The sequence below is a fragment of the Ricinus communis genome, chromosome 7 (genome assembly GCF_019578655.1).
Source record: "Ricinus communis isolate WT05 ecotype wild-type chromosome 7, ASM1957865v1, whole genome shotgun sequence".
Classification (NCBI taxonomy): Eukaryota; Viridiplantae; Streptophyta; class Magnoliopsida; order Malpighiales; family Euphorbiaceae; genus Ricinus; species Ricinus communis.
In genome coordinates, this window is record NC_063262.1 from 28,891,092 (window position 1) to 28,912,386 (window position 21,295).

The 21,295-nt window shown below is 32.0% G+C and overlaps 3 protein-coding genes across 3 annotated transcripts; 2 read left to right on the forward strand and 1 right to left on the reverse strand.

Moving 5' to 3' along the window:
* Window positions 1–502: 502 nt before the first annotated feature.
* Window positions 503–6,952, reverse strand: LOC8274273 (aspartic proteinase 36). Its single transcript, XM_002514785.4, has 10 exons — window positions 6,180–6,952; window positions 5,674–5,803; window positions 5,264–5,511; window positions 4,482–4,706; window positions 3,474–3,636; window positions 3,307–3,380; window positions 2,471–2,561; window positions 1,968–2,043; window positions 1,405–1,476; window positions 503–885 (listed from the first exon to the last, which is right to left on the reverse strand). The coding sequence occupies exons 1-10, from the start codon at window positions 6,416–6,418 to the stop codon at window positions 737–739; spliced, it is 1,467 nt and encodes a 488-aa protein (XP_002514831.1). The 5' UTR covers window positions 6,419–6,952; the 3' UTR covers window positions 503–736.
* Window positions 6,953–9,697: 2,745 nt separating this feature from the next.
* Window positions 9,698–11,960, forward strand: LOC8274272 (thioredoxin F-type, chloroplastic). Its single transcript, XM_002514784.4, has 3 exons — window positions 9,698–10,203; window positions 11,008–11,107; window positions 11,537–11,960. Exons 1-3 carry the CDS (start codon window positions 9,878–9,880, stop codon window positions 11,669–11,671), a joined length of 561 nt encoding a protein of 186 aa, XP_002514830.1. The 5' UTR covers window positions 9,698–9,877; the 3' UTR covers window positions 11,672–11,960.
* Window positions 11,961–15,309: 3,349 nt separating this feature from the next.
* Window positions 15,310–21,012, forward strand: LOC8274271 (glutamine--fructose-6-phosphate aminotransferase [isomerizing] 1). The gene is made up of 11 exons (XM_002514783.3): window positions 15,310–15,723; window positions 16,515–16,687; window positions 16,892–17,003; window positions 17,141–17,286; window positions 17,614–17,778; window positions 18,467–18,827; window positions 18,953–19,203; window positions 19,280–19,394; window positions 19,496–19,751; window positions 19,834–20,002; window positions 20,624–21,012. Exons 1-11 carry the CDS (start codon window positions 15,477–15,479, stop codon window positions 20,705–20,707), a joined length of 2,079 nt encoding a protein of 692 aa, XP_002514829.2. The 5' UTR covers window positions 15,310–15,476; the 3' UTR covers window positions 20,708–21,012.
* Window positions 21,013–21,295: the final 283 nt, after the last annotated feature.

The following is a 21,295-nucleotide window of genomic DNA, read 5'->3' on the forward strand; positions in this document are numbered from 1 at the left end:
TTACATATCAATTTTTGTCAATATCCATCTCTGGAGGGACAAGTCACGCACAAACAATTCCATGTCAATGTCCACCTTCGGAGTGACATGTCAGTTTTTTACCCACAAAACTGCTGATGTGTACATTATTTAACGTCATTATTAAAAGTTCTACACGTAGAGTCGATTAAGGATAACGGAACCAGAACATACAAGTATAAGAACTGCTTAAAATGCAGCAAGGACCAAATGAAACAAACTGAGATAGTTACAGGGATGATAATATGAATTTTGCTTCTTCTTTTTGCCTTTTCTGTCTGAATCATTCACCAAACTATGTAATGTGCTAGTCTATTGAAATTTGATGATTGGAAAAAGGGTACGAATCCAACTCCAGCTTCATCCAGGCAAAGTAGCTCACCAACTATGATGATTAGATAACCATAAAGTTTAGGACTACCCCAACTTGACAAATAACACTTGTAAAGAAACTAAGGGAGAGAAAAAAACTGACATGACAACATTAAAGAAGAGCCAATATTATCCAAAAATAGTGAAAAATATATGTCAAGAATACAAAAGGTACGTTTATTCAATGAAAAAGAAAGAATTTAACAGGCACATGTATAAGAACGTTTAAAAAAGAAAGAAAGAATGTTAGTGCAGTACTGTACTCAAGAACCAAACTATACCAAACAAACTTTTGATTATATTATCGTACAAGGAAATCAACTAATGATGTACCACTTGTTGCAGATCATGAAAATCTATGGAATAAGACAAACACTAGTAACAAAAATGTCATAATTCTTCCACTTATCAGTTGGGAAGCTGAAGAGAGATTGTGAGCCCCAACAGAATACACCGTACCAGAACTTTCGTCCCTCACTTTGATGCTTGAAGAGCCTAAGAAAACATGGCAAAAGAAACCAAGAATCAAATCTTTGATCAAGGACAATGAACTCCATAACAGAATGGGGAAAAGACCTTAACAGTTTCATTTCATGGACATTGTAAAATGAGACATGGAGGAAGAACTCTTTCAAAGTCCTATGCGGCTATAATAAACAATTCATTCAATAAGTAAAGGGAGCCAAAACCAATTGGAAAAGATCCTACAGCTTAATACACTTCTGAGAAGACAAATAGCTTACCAACTATGGGAAAATCCAAAGACCACAGATTCAGATTTATGTAGATCAAATTACATGTGCAGGAAAGGAAAAAGAGATTAAGGCACCAAAAGACCATGTTGAGAAAGAGAAGTGATTCAAACAAGTATAATGGATAAAGATGTAACAGAAGGACCATAGTCCATTATAACTTTATCAATCTATTCCCTCCCACCTCCCCCTTTCCACACATGAATCAAGCACACAAACCTAAGCATGGGAAAACAAAAAATAAAGATTACAAGATACTCACAATTGTAATCTGTCCATCCAATGGCCTGATTTTCGAGATCATATAAAACAAGCTTATTTGAGAGCACCAAATCTGCATTGAGAAACAATTTGTGAGTTCATCTATTCACTATCAGCTACAAGCTCTGCAATAGTGAATTGCTATACATCTATTTTCATCCATCTTAATTAGCACATCAAAATTTGCACAATAGAAAGCAAAAGATAACAAGGAGGCTCTGAGACGTTTAGAGCAAGAGCAGTGCTAAGAAGAATTTAAAGCAATGGAGTTCTAATTGACAAGTATTACATTTGTTATGCCTGTCCATTATTAAATATATACAGAATCATCAACTAACTGCAGGATGTGAGATACAAAGGAGTATTAAGCTTTTCACTATTCATTTGACTCCACTGCTTTATATGTTGCTAGGAAGCAGAATACGCAGCATCAAATTACTCAGTTGTAGAATTCCAGGCTATAAGTCCTACTTGTATATGAATTACACTTCCCTAGAGATTGCTATACATTCCACCATCTACTTTATGTGATCCAATAAAAGGGAAAGGAATAGAATATCATACCTCCCAAAAGAGTCATATCCCTACCATCCTTAGATTGCATCCCACTGTTCTGCCAACCAAAACACCAAACTTCTTCCTGTAGAAAGTCATGAAAAGAATGTTTTAATTGGCGAAAAACTATCATTATCACAGAACTCAATATCAAGAACTAGTTCATGGAATTCAAAAGATTAATGAACCAAAAATGTTCCTTTAAACATCTTTTTCCATCTCAGAACATCATGAAATCAGTGCATCAGGACCACAATAATAAAAAGAACCATTCTCTTAATTTTAAAATGATAACACGGCATGTGGTTTGGAAGGTGGTTTAAAACAAAAAAAGATGAAATTTAAACTGATAATAGAATATAAATAGCAATTCTGAACACTGAATTATCTGCCATGGAAAACTTGTTCATGCTAAATTTTATGAATGATGAGCAATGCACTTTACAGAAACCACTGTATAATAAAAGCACTGAGAATGACATCAGCCATTAGGCTTAAAAGTCTTCACTTACATGAATTTGAAATAAATAGTCATGAGGATTAACCGTCAAACTAAGTGAACCATTAAAATGAAACTTGACAACTGGAAATCCTTCATTGACACTGCAAGAGTATAAAGAGAATTTTAGGAGTCTTATATTTAAGCTAAGATAAAAAAATAAAAAATAAAAAGAAAATGTTGCCAATCAGCAGTCAAATTAATGTTAACTAGTAAATTAGCAATACATGCAAAACTTTTAAAAAAGAAACACAAATATAATGTAGCAGAAATAAAAAGTTCCAAGATCGCCCACTAAATTTTCTCTCATACAACAAGGTATGCTTGAACGGATCTGTACAGACGCACCCCATAACATAGAAGAATACCTTTTTCTAGTGTGCGATTTTGATAATTTAGTTCAGCTTAGTATTATTTTAGACAATAAAATAGTCATGTAACTAGCATGTGATTTTCAAGTTAAATAAATGGTCTCAATTAAATATGGTTTAGATGCATTCACAGGCTAATGTTTATTATGTGATCTAACCCTAGTTAAAAAATCTTCTATGACTATGTTTCCAGTAGTTATTTTATCAATTCAATTAACATTAGAGGTTTTCTCTAAATCTAAAATTCTTTTTAGGTGCTTCAAGTCTCAAACTAGCCATCTTTAATATAGAATTCTGTCTTATTTCTTTGTTGAACAACTACTAACACATCACGCCATATGGGCTAAAAACAATAAACATGCTTGGATGGTTATACAACAAATATTTACCACAGCATGGCTTATGAAGATTAAAAAACAAAGACAAATAAATTAACTTAAAAGAAACTTTAAAGAAGTAATTGCACTTGGCACCTTACTTTCCAGTGTACTGAAAACATGTGAATTGCTCCTCAACAGTATGTAATTTTAATCCAGGTTGCTCAGAAACAATCTAATACACCAAAACAAAGTAAATTCATAGCAAGTCCTAAATACAGTAAATAACAAACTTCAAATTAAAAAGAACAAAAAGGAGTTTAGGTACCTTAGTCATCATTGACTCATATACCACCTCTGGAAGATATGCCAAGGTAGTACCACTGTCAATTATTGTTCCTCTCCGATCGCCAGTATCAAATATATCTGTTGGAAGTTCCAGAACATTACCGCCCACCTCTATTTCCTTCATAACTACATTGTAATGTGGCCTAAAGTATAATAATGGGAAAAATAATCATTAACCAAGAACTCACCTAATTGAGGAAAGAAAAAGAAAGCATTTAATCATAGAAAATGAACGAAAAAGTGTGAGAAATAAATTAATGCCCATATATATTTTCACCTGAAGCTCATACCAAGTGATCATTTTAATAGCTGTAAGAGTTTGCTACACGCTAATAGCCTACCAAATTAAACAAAACCAAAAATCGCTTTGGGCAAAGCCGATCATGTTTAATCTCATCAGAAATATTGACAAGAGTGGAATCGTTAAGCTCAAAGTCCACTACCAAGTAGGCCACATCACCAATGCTAGGCGGCAACTCAGGTCATTATTTCAAGTTACTTTTACTATAGAATATAACAAAGTAAAAAAGCACTATAACATTGCAAATGATAATAAAATCTAATACAAAGGTATAATGTTTAGCAAGTTCTAAGGAAAACAAAATTTACCACCATCTCCAATGTATCGAATAAAGCAATAACTTCAATAATGAGAAATGCACAAGCAATAGATTGAGATATTCCCATACTTTTCCCTCCTAGCCATAAAATGGAAGTAAAACTTCTTGTATTAAAGGCACAAGTAACAGTACAAACTTGCGGGGATTTCTATAATGTTATGACTCGTTTCTTTCTTTTCTTTGTCTACTTTACGTCACTTTTATTCTTCTGTTTACATTTTCTTCTTTCCTCTATTTTCAACAAATAAGATTTTACAAGCAAAATCCAAACAGCAAGCTAAGTTGCAATAAGAATATACAATGAAAAAGGTGGGCAAATTAAAAGCAGAATATCAGGAGAATAAGAAAGCTAAGGTAGTTTCACATACTGATTTGGTACCATTGGAGTTGTATTTACTTTTGGTGAGACCACTTCGCCAATGGCAAAGATTCCTCCTCCTTTAACATTGTCTAGGCAATGTGCAAATACTCTTTTAACCTTTCCAGCTGCAGCAAGTTGTGAAATCATGGATGAATTTGCTTGCCCAAATCCAAGTATTCCATCCAGTGCTTCACTTGATGTACCTAATTCCCCAGATTGTTTAGCTCCACATCTGTCCCATAAGAGCATATTTTATAGTGAAAAATAAGCAGAAACTCAGCAATATACAATCAGAGATTCACCAAAAGCCAAGAATGAGAGAATGTGCATATAGGACAGTCTTTGTTCTAAAGGGTTATATATATATTAATTCACACATAGTTCTGTATCTGCTTCAATAGACCTTATTCAATAATTGTGTCTACATTCACTAATTTAAAATTAGATAAGACAGGAACTCATTTCTTGCACATATTAAGTAAAACATATAACATTAATCAATTTTAAGAATGAAATACATCACTGATTCAACATTGTGAATCTGTTTTTACTTAATATAGCAAGAAGGTATAGATCCTTTTAACATTAATTCTCATCATTTGATGCAAGGCCATTTGGAAATTTTTAGCAAATGCAAATGCAAGTGCAATTGCACAAACATGCCAAAAATAAAAGCTAGTTTTATATGAGCATGGAATTGCAAGTTTTATCATGTAGCTCTGTAATGTACCTACAAAAAGTGCAAAGATCATAAGCAGGTTTGAATTATAGGTTGTCCTTGAAACTCACCCAAATATAACACTTCCATTCGCAGAAGAAGTTTGAAGATTTCCAGTCACTCTATCAAACTGCAGATTGTCCTTCACAAAAAATCCAGCTGTTGAGCTTCCATCGCCATAAACAACACTATATTGACAGGGCAGGTCCTTTGTGCAACCCTGAAGTACACCATTGTATGTAGCAGCACAAAAATCATCATCGCAGTAAATCCTTGTAGCAGAAGTAGAACTCTGTGGATCGTATAATGTCAATTTTACCTGTTACAATGTAAAATCACAAAGAAAAGTATTTCTCAAACCAAAGGGAGGGTCAACCTAAAACACGACCAGAATATTGAATTTTAAGATATCATATGCAAACATGATATAAATACTTTTTAAAAAAAATAGAGATTTAATCCAGGTTTTAAAGAAACATACACCGAGGTCGCTTTTTGTGGGACACTTATCGCAATTGGCACAATTCACCCAAAGGATATCACTTCCTGTATCAACTTGAACATAATAATCCTTTGGTGGATTTCCAAGCCCAATTTTAGCAAAGTAAAGGCTAAAAACAATGAATGAAGAAAGAAACCGTGTAAGCACCAATATAATAAATAAATAAAATAACAAGTAGAATCCTTTTATGCTAACATTTAATGAATGAAGAAACTGTAAGCACCCAAAAGAAAAAGAATATATATATATATATATATAAAAGCTTTTTATGGGTAAAATCTAATGAATTCTCATCCATAAACCCTGTATCATTAAACCCCCTATCAATTATAGCAAAGACAAAAGATAAATCTAACAGAATTCCTGATAGATTGACTCACAGCAATAAATATCAAACATTATCCTGAAACAAGAACACTCATTTAAAAAAAAAAAAAAAGTAAACGCAATGATTTTTAAATGAATTAATAAAAAAAGAAACAAACCCAGCTTCAGCAGGATGACCATTGCCACCTAAAGGTAGATCAACGGCGGAGAGAATTCTCCGGTGACGACGAGCATCGTGTTGTTTTAATGCACTAAGGCTACGTTCTTTACCAGCAAACTTATGTTGTACATTAAACACATAATTCCCATTTGATAAACACACAACAAAACCCAATTCAACAATCACCACCAAACTTAATACCGTAGCCAATCTCATCAGATCCATTCTCGTCACCATCCCCCGCTGCTAAGCCCAAACGTTGCCGTATCAAAAAATTGTTCTTTTGAGGAAATAATCGATTTCTGAATAGATTGCTCAAGAGGAGAAGAGAAATGAAAGGAGAAGAATAGAAAAGAAAAGAATTTTTAGAGGCGAAATCGCCCGTTTTCAACGGCAAATGACACGTCCTTCATCCTAAACATTGTAAATTTTTTCTTTTCTTTTCTTTTTTCTTTTTTCTTTTTTGGGAGGGGGAGGAGTCTTTGCGTGTGAGCTGTGACTCTTATGGCTCTCGGGTCTCTCTCTCTCTCTCTCTCTCTCTCTCTTCTTTTCCTCTGTGTGTATATATATATATAAAGCAAACTGGTTGGGATTTTGTTGAGGTTTGTGTCTCTGTTTAAAAGGGCTTATCCATTTTTAGGTTCCGATTTTCATCTTTTGTAAGTGTCTGCACGTTGCTGTCTTCTTCGCTTCCTTTCCTGTCTATGTTTTGTCTCCGTGGGGATGTAATGTCGAATGCTTTCTCTGTCTCTTCCTTTTTCTAAATTGTTTCTAACTATTTATTACTTATACAACAACTCAATCGCAGATAATAAATTTATTTTATTTTGAAGCATTTACAGATTTAACTAATTGACTATATTCAAAATGACCCATTAAACCTTTTTTTCATTAGATGAGTGATACATTAAAAACCGATATTACAAGAGCACACTGTACTTTTGTTAGCTCATGTACTAATTAAGCCAATATAGTTTTCATTGCTCCAATGGAAGGCAATTCTTTTATTAGCAGTCAGATATATATAATCAAAAATAGATGGACACCATATTTTACTTTTGAAAATGCCATTTGAAGAAAAAAAAAAAAAAAGAGAAGGCAAAATATACCCAATTAGATGGAGCTAAAAAAGAAGAAATTAATAAAGGGTTTGGGATGGGTGGAAGAAGGAATAAGGCATGTGGGTGTTCAGATTTGGTCTTTACAGCTACTATTTGCGTGCTCCTTCGACTTTCTATTTATCTTTTTCTTACTAATTTTGATCTAATCCTTCTAAATTAACATGGATTTGTCCCAATGTTTCTTTAATTCCATTTTTAGCCATGTTTCTAATTCTAAATCTTCTATCTCAATAAATAGTGTATATAAATAAATAAATAAAAAGAGAAAAGATAATAATATATCATATTGCAAATAGCCAAATTGAATGTGTTTATTGTAAATGAAATCCAAAGGACGGTTGAATAATTTGCGGACATTGCAATGCAATTTTGAGCCTACTTTTGTCACTTTCTTCTAGCCACTAACGTAAGGATTTAAAATAAAATACAAAATTATTTGTCTATTTATTCAATTTTCTTTTTCCAATCATCCTCTTGCTTCCAAAGCTATATTTAGGTTTCTTTTTAGTTTGACAATTACGGATATTATCAATTCATTTAAGTTAGGGTCCTCTCGCATTTAATTAATGTAGAAGGACCAAAAATATGAAATATTTAATATTTTTAAAACAAAGTCTCAAATTGGTTTGTAGTGAAAAATAAAAGATATTATCATTCATTTGCTTGGAATGTTGGCTTCTCATATCTAGACATGTACCACATATAACCTATCTAAGTCGTTCGAAAATTTTTAAGCTTGAATACGTAAATTTTACTTTGGTTGTTCTAAGCTCGAATATGAAAAATTTGATTATTTTCTTAATAAATTTGAAAATATTATTTTTTAAAACTTATTTAACAAGTCTAGCTTATTCAAAAGTTTTTAAGATAAAATAATTTTATATCTTTTATATAATGAGCTGAAATTGATTAAAATTTTTGACTCATAGACCATACTCGAATCTAAATTTAAAAATTTCAAAATCAATCATATTTGTTCAAGCTTTAAACATGTCTACTCAAAGGTAGGAATTCAACTAATTTATTATTAATATATATATATATTATTATTAAATTGAGCCGGAAAAGACTAGTCGTTTTCTTTGAGAAAGTTAATTGTTGCTTCAACTAAGACTCTAATTATTATTTGACTATCTCAAGTCCATAAAATATAAAAATATTAATTAATGGTGAACTAATAATCTTAGTTATAATTAGACCTAGATGTAATAAAACTTAATTTCTTCTCATATTATTAGTGGGCTCTACATTCTTTCTATTTTCAACTCCACCTTCTCAATTTCCTAATAATTTCAAAAGTTTAAATCCCTTTCAGGTCAAGAACCCTTTCTAACATCAAACATTTTCTAGAGTTTAATTCATTGTATGAGTCTTCTTTTAATGGGAACACAACCTAGCTATTGGCCGCTAAGTTTTAATCCTTTTGGATCTCAAAGTGGTCAATGCTTCCTTAAATAATATGACAAAGGATGGTTCAAAGGGGACTCTGGAGGCTCCGCTGGCTGTTGAAAAAGTACAGTAATTAGCCCATTCTATTTGCACCTGTAAATCAATCATGGATCAAAGGGGATTTCATTTGAAACTATTTGCAATTTGCCAACTTTGTAATTGATGGTCATGAATGCCAGTAGGCCCCCAATTCTGGCAACTGTTCTGTCTGTTCTGTAACTGCTGCTTCATCAAAGATGAGACCTATTTCTTGATGATGATAATAACAGCTTTTCCTCTTTCTATTTTTCTGGGGCCCACTTTTTTTTTTTTAAATAAATAAATTTATGTGAACAATATTAAGACTGCCTTCACAAATATCAATATGAAATGGTTCCCTTTTTAGTATGTGAGGTTCCTCTATAAATGAATACCAAAATTTAAATTTCACTAAATTCAAAATAAATAAATAAAATAAAATATTTTTCTCTATCTTCCCCTCAGATTGGATTTATTGGCTCTTATTATTCTTGTCCCTACAATGTCAATAAAATGACTAATTTACCCTTAAAACTTCTAAGGTCAAGTCTGTTTTAGAATATATATATTTTTTCTTATCTCAAAATTGAAATATTATCTTATAGATTATCATTAAGAGATTTATTTAATAAAATAATAATATTTTATTTTATTTTTATATTAATTTTAAAAATAAAACTGATTTATAAAAATAAAATTAAAAGTAAAAAAATATATTTATTAATTTTAAGGATAAAGCTGATTTATAAAAATAAAATTGAATGTACAGGAATATTTTGATGATGCGGTGAGCATATGATATTTTAACTATCTCTGCACAATTATGTTAGTAGCAAGGCTAAAGTGGTCATTTTATTTCCCCAAGTTTCTCTGACGGCCTCTCATTTCCCCATTAAAATAGACATAGATACCCAAAGATATTACAACATTCTGATATAATCACAAGGCTATTCTTGTCATCCCAAAATTAACAGCCCGAGAAAGAATAATCTCCCCAGCTCAAGTTTGTAGTAGCAGTAGTAGCTGTTGTTTGTTAAATTCAATCCTCTGAAATCTGCACCGCTATTTTAATTGGGTTTCTCCTAAATCAAAGCTCACTAATTCAACAATGGCTATGATCCAATTCTCAATCTCCCCTTCCACTTCTATTCGTTCTTCACCTTCGATTTCCGGTCCCTCTGCGCACCGGATTGTACCTTCCATCTCTAAAGAGCACTCATTTAAGCACTTTTTAAACTCCAACTCCAAAACCAGCTGCTTTCCGGTGACGTCCAAGAACGGCAACTGCTTAGCTTTTACTGTGAAGTCAAGCTTGGACACTGTGGGTCCTAGAGCGACTGTTGGTCAAGTTACTGAAGTCTCTAAAGACACTTTCTGGCCGATCGTTAAGTCTGCCGGCGATAAAACCGTCGTCCTCGATATGTACACCCAATGGTAAGGGAATTTGTGTTTTTCTTTTTTTCAGTTTTCGGTTTTAACCATTTCTTAAATTTTAATGTCTGAATACGACTGCCGTTTCTTGGTAATTAAACGACTGCCCATGGCACATGGCTTATTATTATTATAATATTTATATATGTGTACAAACAAGCTTATGCATGTCAAAATTGATTACAATAAGAAATGAAAAAGGGTTCCTCTTCGAATTTGTGAAGCTTTCATTTCCAGCCTTTTCTTTTTTATTAGTCTGCTCCAACTGGAGGTTGGCCTCGAGACTTTATGGCCCCTGAAGATGATTTCAGTACTATATATCCAATTATTTCCAGTTTCAGGGCGTTGAAAACATTTTTAGCAGTAAAACTCTAGTCTGCTGATTAACAGAAAATATACAATTTCTTTAGTCTATGAAGCAATGTTGCATAATAATAAACCACTGAGAGAATGAGGTACCCATGCCCACTGTTAAAGTCTTGTAAAGCATTATATATAGTAAGAGGCAATGCTTAGATTATAGTAAAACAATCAACTAATGCTAAGAGGCTCTGGAAACTCTTTTCTCAGCTTAATTTCCACGAGCTATCAATCATAAAAAGTACTGGTACAGTAAACTTGATCTTTCTTCTTTCAAAGGATCCTTGAATTTGGATAAAATTATGACATCTTGCATCAGGCCACTCAGATAAGGGGTTGTCTTCTCACTTCAGATCCCAATCAAATGTATATTCCCTATATGTAATTCAATTATTTGGAAAATTTCTCACTGATTTTTGTTATTTCTTTTTCGCTTGTGTTGTTCAGGTGTGGCCCTTGTAAGATTATGGCTCCCAAGTTCCAACAATTGTCAGAGAAGTATCTTGATGTAGTCTTCTTGAAGCTTGATTGTAACCAAGACAACAAGGTCTTTAATTTACCATCTTAGTCCTATTTAAGCATATAATATTTGGACTAATTATACCAGCAATCACTGGAGACACAAGCTTCCAATTTTGATTCATTTCAAGCAATAAACTTCAATTGCATTTCAATTTAGTTACCTTCCTGTTGCAAGATTGACATATTGCAAAAGTAGCCAATGATAAAAGAGTGATTAAAGAGAAAAATGTAACATGTTATTTCTCAATCACGTAATTGAAACAAAATAAATTTGAAATTTAATAATTGAAGTGAATCAAATTGAGATTTTATAACTGAATCAAAACTAATTACAAATTTTTTAATTGTTTTGTATAACTGTCCTGCAATATAGTAATTATACCATTAAGTAAATCTACTCCACCTCTCTCTTTTTCTCATATATATGTATGGCTAACCTCATATTTGTTGGCAGCCATTGGCTAAGGAGCTTGGCATAAGGGTTGTGCCTACTTTCAAGATTCTCAAGGACAACAAGGTTGTAAAGGAAGTCACTGGGTCCAAATTTGATGATCTAGTGGCTGCAATAGAGGCTGTTAGATCCAGCTGAATCACCTTTTTACCTGGGGAAAAAAAGTAAACCACCTGATTGTAGAAACCAATATCTGCTTCAGAATAATTATTTCCTACTTGTATGTATCCGTTGAACTTTTCTTTATCGGGGAAATCAGGTTGGATGAAAACAGGTGCAATGATTACAAAAGGAAAGAAAAGGGGAATTCTGTATTTTTTTTTTCCTTTACCAATCTGAAGAAGCAGTACCCATGAAAAGGGAATGTTGTAAATGCCAATGAAGTACTTGTGAATCAAATTTAGTGAACTGAATAGCATTTCTTGCATGTTGCTGTTGAAACTATTTTCTTGGTTCGAGGTTTTGGTTGCTTACCTCTTAACATCTTCTTTATAGTTTTTGTGGTAACTGAGATTGGTGCGTCTCCAAATTCATTCTAATAACACAAACTGTTGCTGCAGTTTTCTGATAATATCAACAAACTTCAAGATACGGAGGCAATCTGCACGCCCCTGCCCTTGTCTCTCTTTATTGCTTCTAGTATCACGTAAATCCATGCGTTTTTATGTTCTAGGCCAGGATTGTCCAATAGGGTCATCTTTAATTCATTAGTCCATTCAAATGAAATATGTTTCTAGATCTTTATAAATTACTTGCTCAAATCTTAGTCTAGTTACAGAAGGAATCATCCATATGTTACATTGTCACAGCCATAGACAAGCTCAATAATTATTATTTTTTTAGTTTTATCCTTCCCCTCACAAAAGCAATTGCTTTTACCACTTCAGTTACGCTTCAAATATTCGTTATATCATTCTTTATATATATATATATATATATATATATATATATATATATATATATATGTTTGAAATCCTCTTTATCATGCCTACGGAATTTCTTTATTTAATTTTTTTCTCTCTTTCTCGTTGCCCAAACACTCAAAATTCTTCAGTAGCAATATTCAACTCTTTTATCTTCTTGTTCCCTTCCTCTTGTCTTCCGATTGTATCGGAAACGTCCATCCCCTTGTTCGATCAGTCTACCAAGGTAGAAACTGTTAAGATTGATCAAATAACTAAAAAATTTATCTTATAAATATTGTGATTACAGTATATATAGATGTAGACTACAAGCTTTATAATAGTTGAGATATACTAAGAATAAAACTCTAAACTATAATACATCTAATGTGATATAATACAATCATATAAAATAGCATATATCCTTATCAGAAACTTCCTTCAATTCCTTTCCAGCATCATTAATATTTTCTATTTTTATTTGGTAGTGTAGAAAATAAAGAGTTTGATCATTAGCACGCAAACATAATATTGGTTATCTTCAAGCAACATACACAAAAGAATTTTCTCTCTTTTAATCTTTATGTATAAACATTTTTAAGCATCTTCCATGTTTGTATAAGAACTATCAATCACAGTGTATTCTATTCTATAATTTTGATTTGCGGTGGCTTAATGATGGATGTTAGATGAAAACAATTTAAATTTAATTACAAAATAGTACACGATGTCGATGGGAAATAGACTCAGTCTACATTAATATGCATATGTAAAACTTGAAGAAATAAAAATAGAGTATTCTCTATATTTGGAGACCATGCTGATGCTTAAATGAAAAAGTATGTTAGTTTAAGAAATTATTTAAAAAATTATAATGATATTATTTAAAAAATAATGTCTCTTGTATTTATAGATATTTTTCTACATATAATAATATTTGTATGTATATTTTTAAATTTTATTTAGTTAGAAATTTATAATTATAAAAAAGAATTATATATTAAAAAATATATCTTCAGCTGTTATCTAAAGTGAGACACTTGAAAAGTTCTAATGGACGAGACGAGATTTTTAAGTAGCTAGAAGTTCTCAATTCATAGGAATATACATCAATACTAGTTACTTACATCAATATTAATTAGATTATTCATCTTAATAATTAATTTAATTTAATCTTTTTAATATATAAAGTTGAAATTTATCAAAAAATATATTTTATTTAAAAAATATAAAAAAATATAAAAATAACAAATTGAAAGAAATATTTTAATATTTACTTATTAATATTAATTTTTTTAAAGAAATTCTGTCCATTTTATGTGCTTATTAAAGGAAGCTGGAAGGAAGAGTTTTTGTTTATTAGCGGAAAAATCAACAGGTTACGCCAAAGATATAACTGGCACAAGTTTCATATGGCATTCCAGCACGTGGTAGTAACTTCACGAACTCATCCAATCACATAACGCCATATCCATTATATGATGCACAACGAAAAGACTAAAGCACCCCTCTATTTCCCTTTAACTAGCATGCGCACATATATATATATACTATCTACAGAAAACATGATTAAACTGACGTAAATCTTTTCTTCCTTCTGAGGAAATATAAAACTTTTTATAATAATTGTATTCTTTTTATTTATGAAACCCCCAATATTAACATGAATGTATCTCTTTTAAATTATAACTTTTTTATAAAAATAAAATTAATTTATTATAAATATTACTTAGTTAATTGGCTCAAAATTAAATAATTTTCTGATCACTTTTAAAGTTCAATATTTAAAAAATTATAAATTAGATTTTATGAGGGAACATAAATATTAAAGAGAAATAAATTAATATTAAAGTTATTAAATTTCTTATTACAAAAATATATTATTATATTATATTATATTTTACTAATCTTATAATATATTTAAAGATAATATTTTAATAAATAAAAATGCTAATTCAATTTCTTTATTACCTTTAGAATTTATATTATATCAATAAATTGAATTATCAATTTTATTAGAGGTTAAAATAATATTAAAAATTTAGATTTTATTTTATAATTAGCCTAGTTAACTAATTATTTAGCTCTTGTATTGTATTTAATCGTTATTATTATTTTAATTATAAAATTATATTTATAAATATAATTTAATAAATTTTTAATATTTAAAAAAAATTAAAAACTAACTACTTTTACATATTTTTAATTTTATTTTAAAATTTTATTAATATAATAATATAAAAATTATTTTATTAATTTAATTCTAATATTATATAAATTAGTACTATAATATAATTAATATTATTATTTTTAAAATAAAAATTATTATATAATTAAAAATATTAAGTTACTAATAAATATAATATCTAAAAATATTATTTCTTATAATTAGAATTATTGTCTAACTAGAGAATTAATTTATTAGTTAAATATATTATTAAAATATAATTAATATATTTTTTAAAATAACTATTATCTAATTAGAAAACTATTTATTATCTAATTAGAACACTAATAATTATCTGATTAAAAATCTAATTAGTTACTATTATTGTTATTTTTTAAAATTAAAATTACTGTTTAATTAGAAATATAACTTATTAATAAATAAATTAATAGAAAAAATTATAAAATTATATATAAACTTAGATTTTATGTGTCAAAATAAAAAATTTATTTATAAAATATTAAATATCCATTTTAAGTTTTAAATCAGAAATTAATATATATATATATATATATATATTGATTGGGTTTGGGTTTGACCAGGCTGAATTCGGTCCGGTTTTAAAATTGAATCGAGCTGAGCCGCGGCCATCCTTATTTATACAGTTGTGCTTTGTGCCGGTATATATAATACAATAATTAGAAAAATAAGGTCAAAAGTCAAAATTGCCCACCTTCTTCATCATTTAATTTCCCTCTCTTTAAAACAAAGAAGAAAAAGGAAAAACCAAAGATCATTAGAACAGAGAAAAGGAAGGAAGGAAGGAAGGAAGACACAGTGAAGAGAAAAGAAGAGAGAAGGAAAAGGAAAAGAAATGTGTGGAATATTTGCGTATCTGAATTATAATGTAAACAGAGAAAGAAGATACATCCTTCAAGTTCTCTTCAATGGCCTTCGCCGTCTCGAGTACCGTGGCTACGATTCCGCCGGTATTTCCATTGAAAATTCAATTCCCTCCGAATCATCCGATCCAATTCCTTCTTCTTCTTCTCATTCACCTTCACCTCTCGTCTTTCGCCAGGAGGGAAACATCGAATCCCTCGTCAAGTCTGTGTACCAAGGTCTATTTCTTTTTTACTCCTCCTCCATTTTCCGTTTGCTTTGCTGGATTATTTTCTCTTTTTTTCCCTTCAAATTAATACGAGGTTTCGGGTCGGGTTGACCCATTTTGGTAGTTTGCTTTTTTTCTTATTATTTTTTTTCAAAAAAGAGGTCCGGTTAGGTCCGTCTTATGGCGGGTACTAAAACTGGTGTAGAAGGAAAGAAAAGAATTATTGAATTTATAAGATTTTTATAATCAGTTGTATCTTGCTTTTGTGAAATATGAAATAGTATTTTATTTATGTACTTTTTAATTTCTGAAGCTTAAGCTTGTGCTTTACTAGGAAATTAAAAAGACGGGACAACTAAACTGAGTTGTGTCATTATTCCTTCATGAGTTAACACGGGAACTAATTAGTTTCAACTAAAGTTGTAGCTGTGGTACCCAACTGGATATGCACATGTATTTTGAGCTTTTTCTGTATCTTCGGTTTTCTTTTTTTTTTTTTTGAATGAGGATAGTGATGTTTCGTGGACCACTTATTTGTTTCATTTCTTTTTACTAGTACAAAAAGTTGTCTTTTTTTTTCTTTTTTGTCTATGTTTTCTTTTTAAACAGCGGCTATGCAATTTAACTATCATAAATAGAATGTAAAAATTAGACAATGGTTATTTGAGATGTCTAGCAAAGTGATTGATAAATGACGTGAAAGAAATGGAACTATATTGTCATACTTGCATAATGGTGACACTTGGCTTGGCTATGCTTATTGTGTATAACTGCTAACTGCTGGTGATTTTGCTATTCCAGATGTTGCTACTATTGATTTAAATTTGGAGGAATCTTTCTCTGTCCATGCTGGAATAGCACATACACGTTGGGCTACTCATGGAGAGCCAGCTCCACGAAATAGTCATCCCCAAACTTCTGGTGCTGGAAATGAATTCTTGGTTGTACACAATGGGGTTATTACTAACTACGAGGTTCGTTTTGTATCTTTATGCTATTATTAGCTCAATTGAATCTCTAGAAAAGAGTATTGAATATATAGAATAGTTAAATGAAAAAATGCTGCAATAGTTTTAATGAAGTCATCGTTCTAATATCCCTATCGCTGCCGCTTCTATTTGTGTTTGTCGTGGCTGTGGCTTGACACTGAAGGTGCTTCGGTTCCTTGCTATGTTCAGGTTTTAAAGGAAACACTGGTTCGTCATGGGTTTACGTTTGAATCTGAAACTGACACAGAAGTGATTCCAAAGCTTGCCAAATATGTCTTTGACAAAGCAAATGAAGGTGAAGGTAGGTATTATTTACATATGCAATTGAGTAATGAATAGCTTCATTAATTACTTCTATTTTTTGGAATTTAAGGTCATTCCTCTCCAAAATGCACAGGAAGTCATTAGTTAATCATCATTTCACTATTTGTGCTGTAGGTGCTCAGCCTGTCACATTTAGTCAAGTTGTGCTTGAAGTCATGAGGCATCTTGAAGGAGCTTATGCACTTATTTTTAAGAGCAGACATTATCCAAATGAGTTAATTGCATGCAAACGTGGAAGTCCTTTGCTCCTGGGTGTGAAAGTATGTTATAAATGAAATATATGAGCTCCTAATAGCGTTAATTTCTTGCTCAGCAAAATTAAAAATTTGCAGTTTATATATTATTCATTTGTTCAGGATTATAACTTTAAGCTTGAACTATGTTGACTAGAAGTTACTGGATTTTTTAATTAAGTTGTCAAGAAAGCTTTTTTTAGGATCATGATTTGGTGATCGTTTAGTAGCTCATAATATACTAAATTTTTAAAGTATATATACATTGATTATATTGATCTCTTATGCAATTCTATTAGTTCTTTTGTATGGTTAAAATTCCTGATTATAGAAATGTTATTGGTGTCTACTCAGGAATTAAATGAAGATATGAACAGTGGATCAGCATTTCATGATGCCAAATCACTCTCAAAGGATGGTCACGCCAAAGAACTTTTTCTATCCAGTGATGCAAATGCCATTATTGAGCACACGAAAAGGGTCTTGATGATCGAGGATGGTGAAGTGGTTCATCTCAAGGTATTTATTCTTTGTCTGTATCAGTATAAATTTGTTTAATTTCTTATCATAATTATTCTTTTGGGTGTACTTGATTGATTTTGCAAGATGAAAGTCATGATACAAAAGCTTGACAGATTACTCTTACCTTTTACAAAAATCAATACATCAAAGTTTGCCTCCATAAATAATTTTGTGAATTTCTTCATATATATGTAATTTACCATTATTGTTGTTGAGAGGCAGTTAATGCATTGGCATGTACCACACCCTGAGTTAAGTTCGAATAAATGTTTAAGTTTCTAATATTTTAGCAAGCTGTGTGAATGCGTACATGTGTTCTCTTTTATTTATTAAAGAGAATGGTGCATGTCAAGGTTTGAATGGGAGATGCCACAAACTTGGTTAACAAAATTAGTTAGGTGGTTGTAGAAATTGAGTCAGACAGGACAGGACTGAGCAAAAGAATAGGTTAGTCTCTGTGTCTTTACCCAATTGATTATGGGTCAACAATGCACATATGAGCCTTGTCTAAGGTTGAATTTTATTTCTGGTTCTGATTCTTTTATTGTAGACTACAAATGTAATGTGCAGAGCTTAGGGAGAAGAGATGGAGGAAAAATTGGCCATTTACGGGTCGTTACTATTATTTAACTAAATATATTATAGCACCAGTTTGTTTGGCAGTAACATAGATTTATTGTTTCAGGATGGAAGTGTGTCTATCCTAAAGTTTGAAAATGCCAAGGGAAGACATGGTGGTGCTCTTTCTAGACCTGCATCAGTCCAGCGAGCGCTATCAGTTCTTGAGATGGAAGTCGAACAAATAAATAAGGGAAATTATGAGCATTATATGCAGAAAGAAATTCATGAACAACCAGAATCTCTAACTACCACCATGAGGGGGAGGCTTATACGTGGAGGTTCCTGCAAAGCCAAGACTGTCCTTTTGGGTGGACTCAAAGATCACCTTAAAACAATTAGACGCAGTCGCAGAATTGTTTTTGTTGGTTGTGGTACAAGTTATAATGCTGCTCTAGCTGCAAGACCCATCCTGGAAGAACTTTCTGGTGAGTGAGTGCTGTTTGACTGTAGTAAAATGTAGCAGTTTCTAAACGGTGTTTCAATTATTAATTATTAATTTCAAATACTGTTCTTAAGCATTTTTCTGCTTATTGCATATGAAAAAACATAGGTGTCCCTGTTACGATGGAAATTGCAAGCGATTTAGTGGACAGGCAAGGTCCTATATACAGAGAAGATACTGCTGTTTTTGTCAGTCAGTCTGGGGAAACTGCAGATACATTACATGCTTTGGAGTATGCTTTAGAAAATGGGGCCTTATGTGTTGGCATAACAAACACTGTGGGAAGTGCAATAGCCAGGAATACACACTGTGGCATTCATATAAATGCTGGGGCTGAAATAGGTGTGGCAAGTACCAAGGTAAAATAATACTCATTTGATCTTTTTACATGGCATTTGTTATCATTGGTTAACAATGCTTGAACTGTTTTAATAGGCCTACACCAGTCAGATTGTTGTGATGGCCATGTTAGCTCTAGCCATTGGAGGTGATGCTATATCTAGCCAAGCAAAAAGAGAGGCTATAATTGATGGCCTGTTTGACTTGCCTAGTAAGTTCACATTTTGAACTCTCTGTCAACTTGATTCAAAGCTGTAGCCTTTACTTTCATTTGCAGGAAGTTGTTCTAACTTTTTTTTTTTCTCTTGACAGACAGAGTCAGAGAGGTCCTGAAGCTTGACCAGGAAATGAAGGATCTGGCAGAACTACTAATGGCAGAACAATCGCTTCTTGTGTTTGGAAGAGGATACAACTATGCAACAGCATTGGAGGGTGCTTTAAAAGTGAAGGAAGTTGCCCTTATGCACAGTGAAGGAATGCTTGCTGGTGAAATGAAACATGGTCCTTTGGCATTGGTTGATGAAAATCTCCCAATTATAGTCATTGCGACTCATGATGCTTGCTTCAGGTTGGTCTGTTGTCTAGTTGTTGCCTGCTTCCTTATCTAAGATTCTTACTTTAGTTTTATTCTGACACTTTGTTCCTTACAGAAAGCAGCAGTCTGTCATTCAGCAACTTCATGCTCGTAAAGGTCGCCTAATAGTGATGTGTTCCAAAGGGGATGCTGCATCTGTATGTCCCGGGGAATCCTGCAGAGTCATTGAAGTCACACAGGTTGAGGATTGTCTACAACCTGTAGTGAATATAGTTCCGTTGCAGGTATAATTCTGTTGTTAATTTGCATTAGTAACATTCCTTCCGTCCACTATTATTTGAAGCTTTCATGTATTAAATTGATGTCTGCCTCATAGATCAAGTGATACTGTTGATTTTATCTCAGCTGTTTGACTCTTCATGTATGCATATGGTGAATAGGTATATTTATTGATAGAACAGCAGCGTTTTATGTGCCTTCAACTCGGGGCTGAGGTCGTAACATATTGAGGCCTGTTAAATGGATGCAGATGCCATGTTTTAGTGGCTTAAAATACAACACTTGCTCCTAAAATCAATGTTTTGCATTGACGAGTTGCTTGCAATACATCTATGCAATGCATGGAGCTACAAGATGCCTCAATGAGTTGCTCTTGATGCATTCAACATTTATGGATTGTGCATTACATTTAACACTGATTTATCATTGGCTATTGTTTTTCCTTCTGTAACTTCTGAGGCTTGTCTTTCAAATTTTAGCTTTTTTTTTTTGGGTTAACATAGAAAGAACTATTAGTCCTTTTTCTGCCGGTGTTTGCTTCTCAACAATCTATTTATATTGTGACTTACAGGGAAGTGGATACCTCACTAAGATGTTCACTGCATTTTTCTTTTTTCATTGTGCAGCTGCTGGCATATCATCTCACTGTTCTAAGGGGCTACAACGTGGATCAACCTCGTAATCTTGCAAAGAGCGTCACAACGCAGTAAAACTGACTACTCTCAATACTCCTTTGGTGCTTACTTAGGCAAATCTCATGCTTCTTTGGTGCTTATCCTCTTTACTCAGGGGGGCTGCTTACCTTCGTTTGGAAATTATTTTTCAAGTAGCCAACTCTTTTAAAAATCTGTATTGTGGTAACTATTGTGTCGAGGCTGTAAAATTTGTACATTGTAAATAGAGATAGGTACTTCACTAATTGGATTCACATCCTGACCACTCCCCTCGACCCTATCCTACTCGTTAGAGGTTGTATTTATGAATATATATGTTATTATGTTACCCATTTCAAGTATCTCTGGAATCCATTTCTGAGAGGGCCGCTATTTTGTCTTGAGAATAGTAACAGGTTTCTGTGTTGGGGAAATGAGGCTACTTTACAATTCATCAAGTAATAGGGCTTGCACATGCTTTTGAAACTCCATGGAAGTGTTTATTGGGCGAGTAAAACAGAGAAAAAGAAAAGGAATGTTGAATGAAAACTTCTCTCATTTTGTGTTCCATTTATTCATTCATATTGTGATTTAAATTATTAAAAAAGAACTTTAATATTAGAAATCAAAATACATAAAAATAAG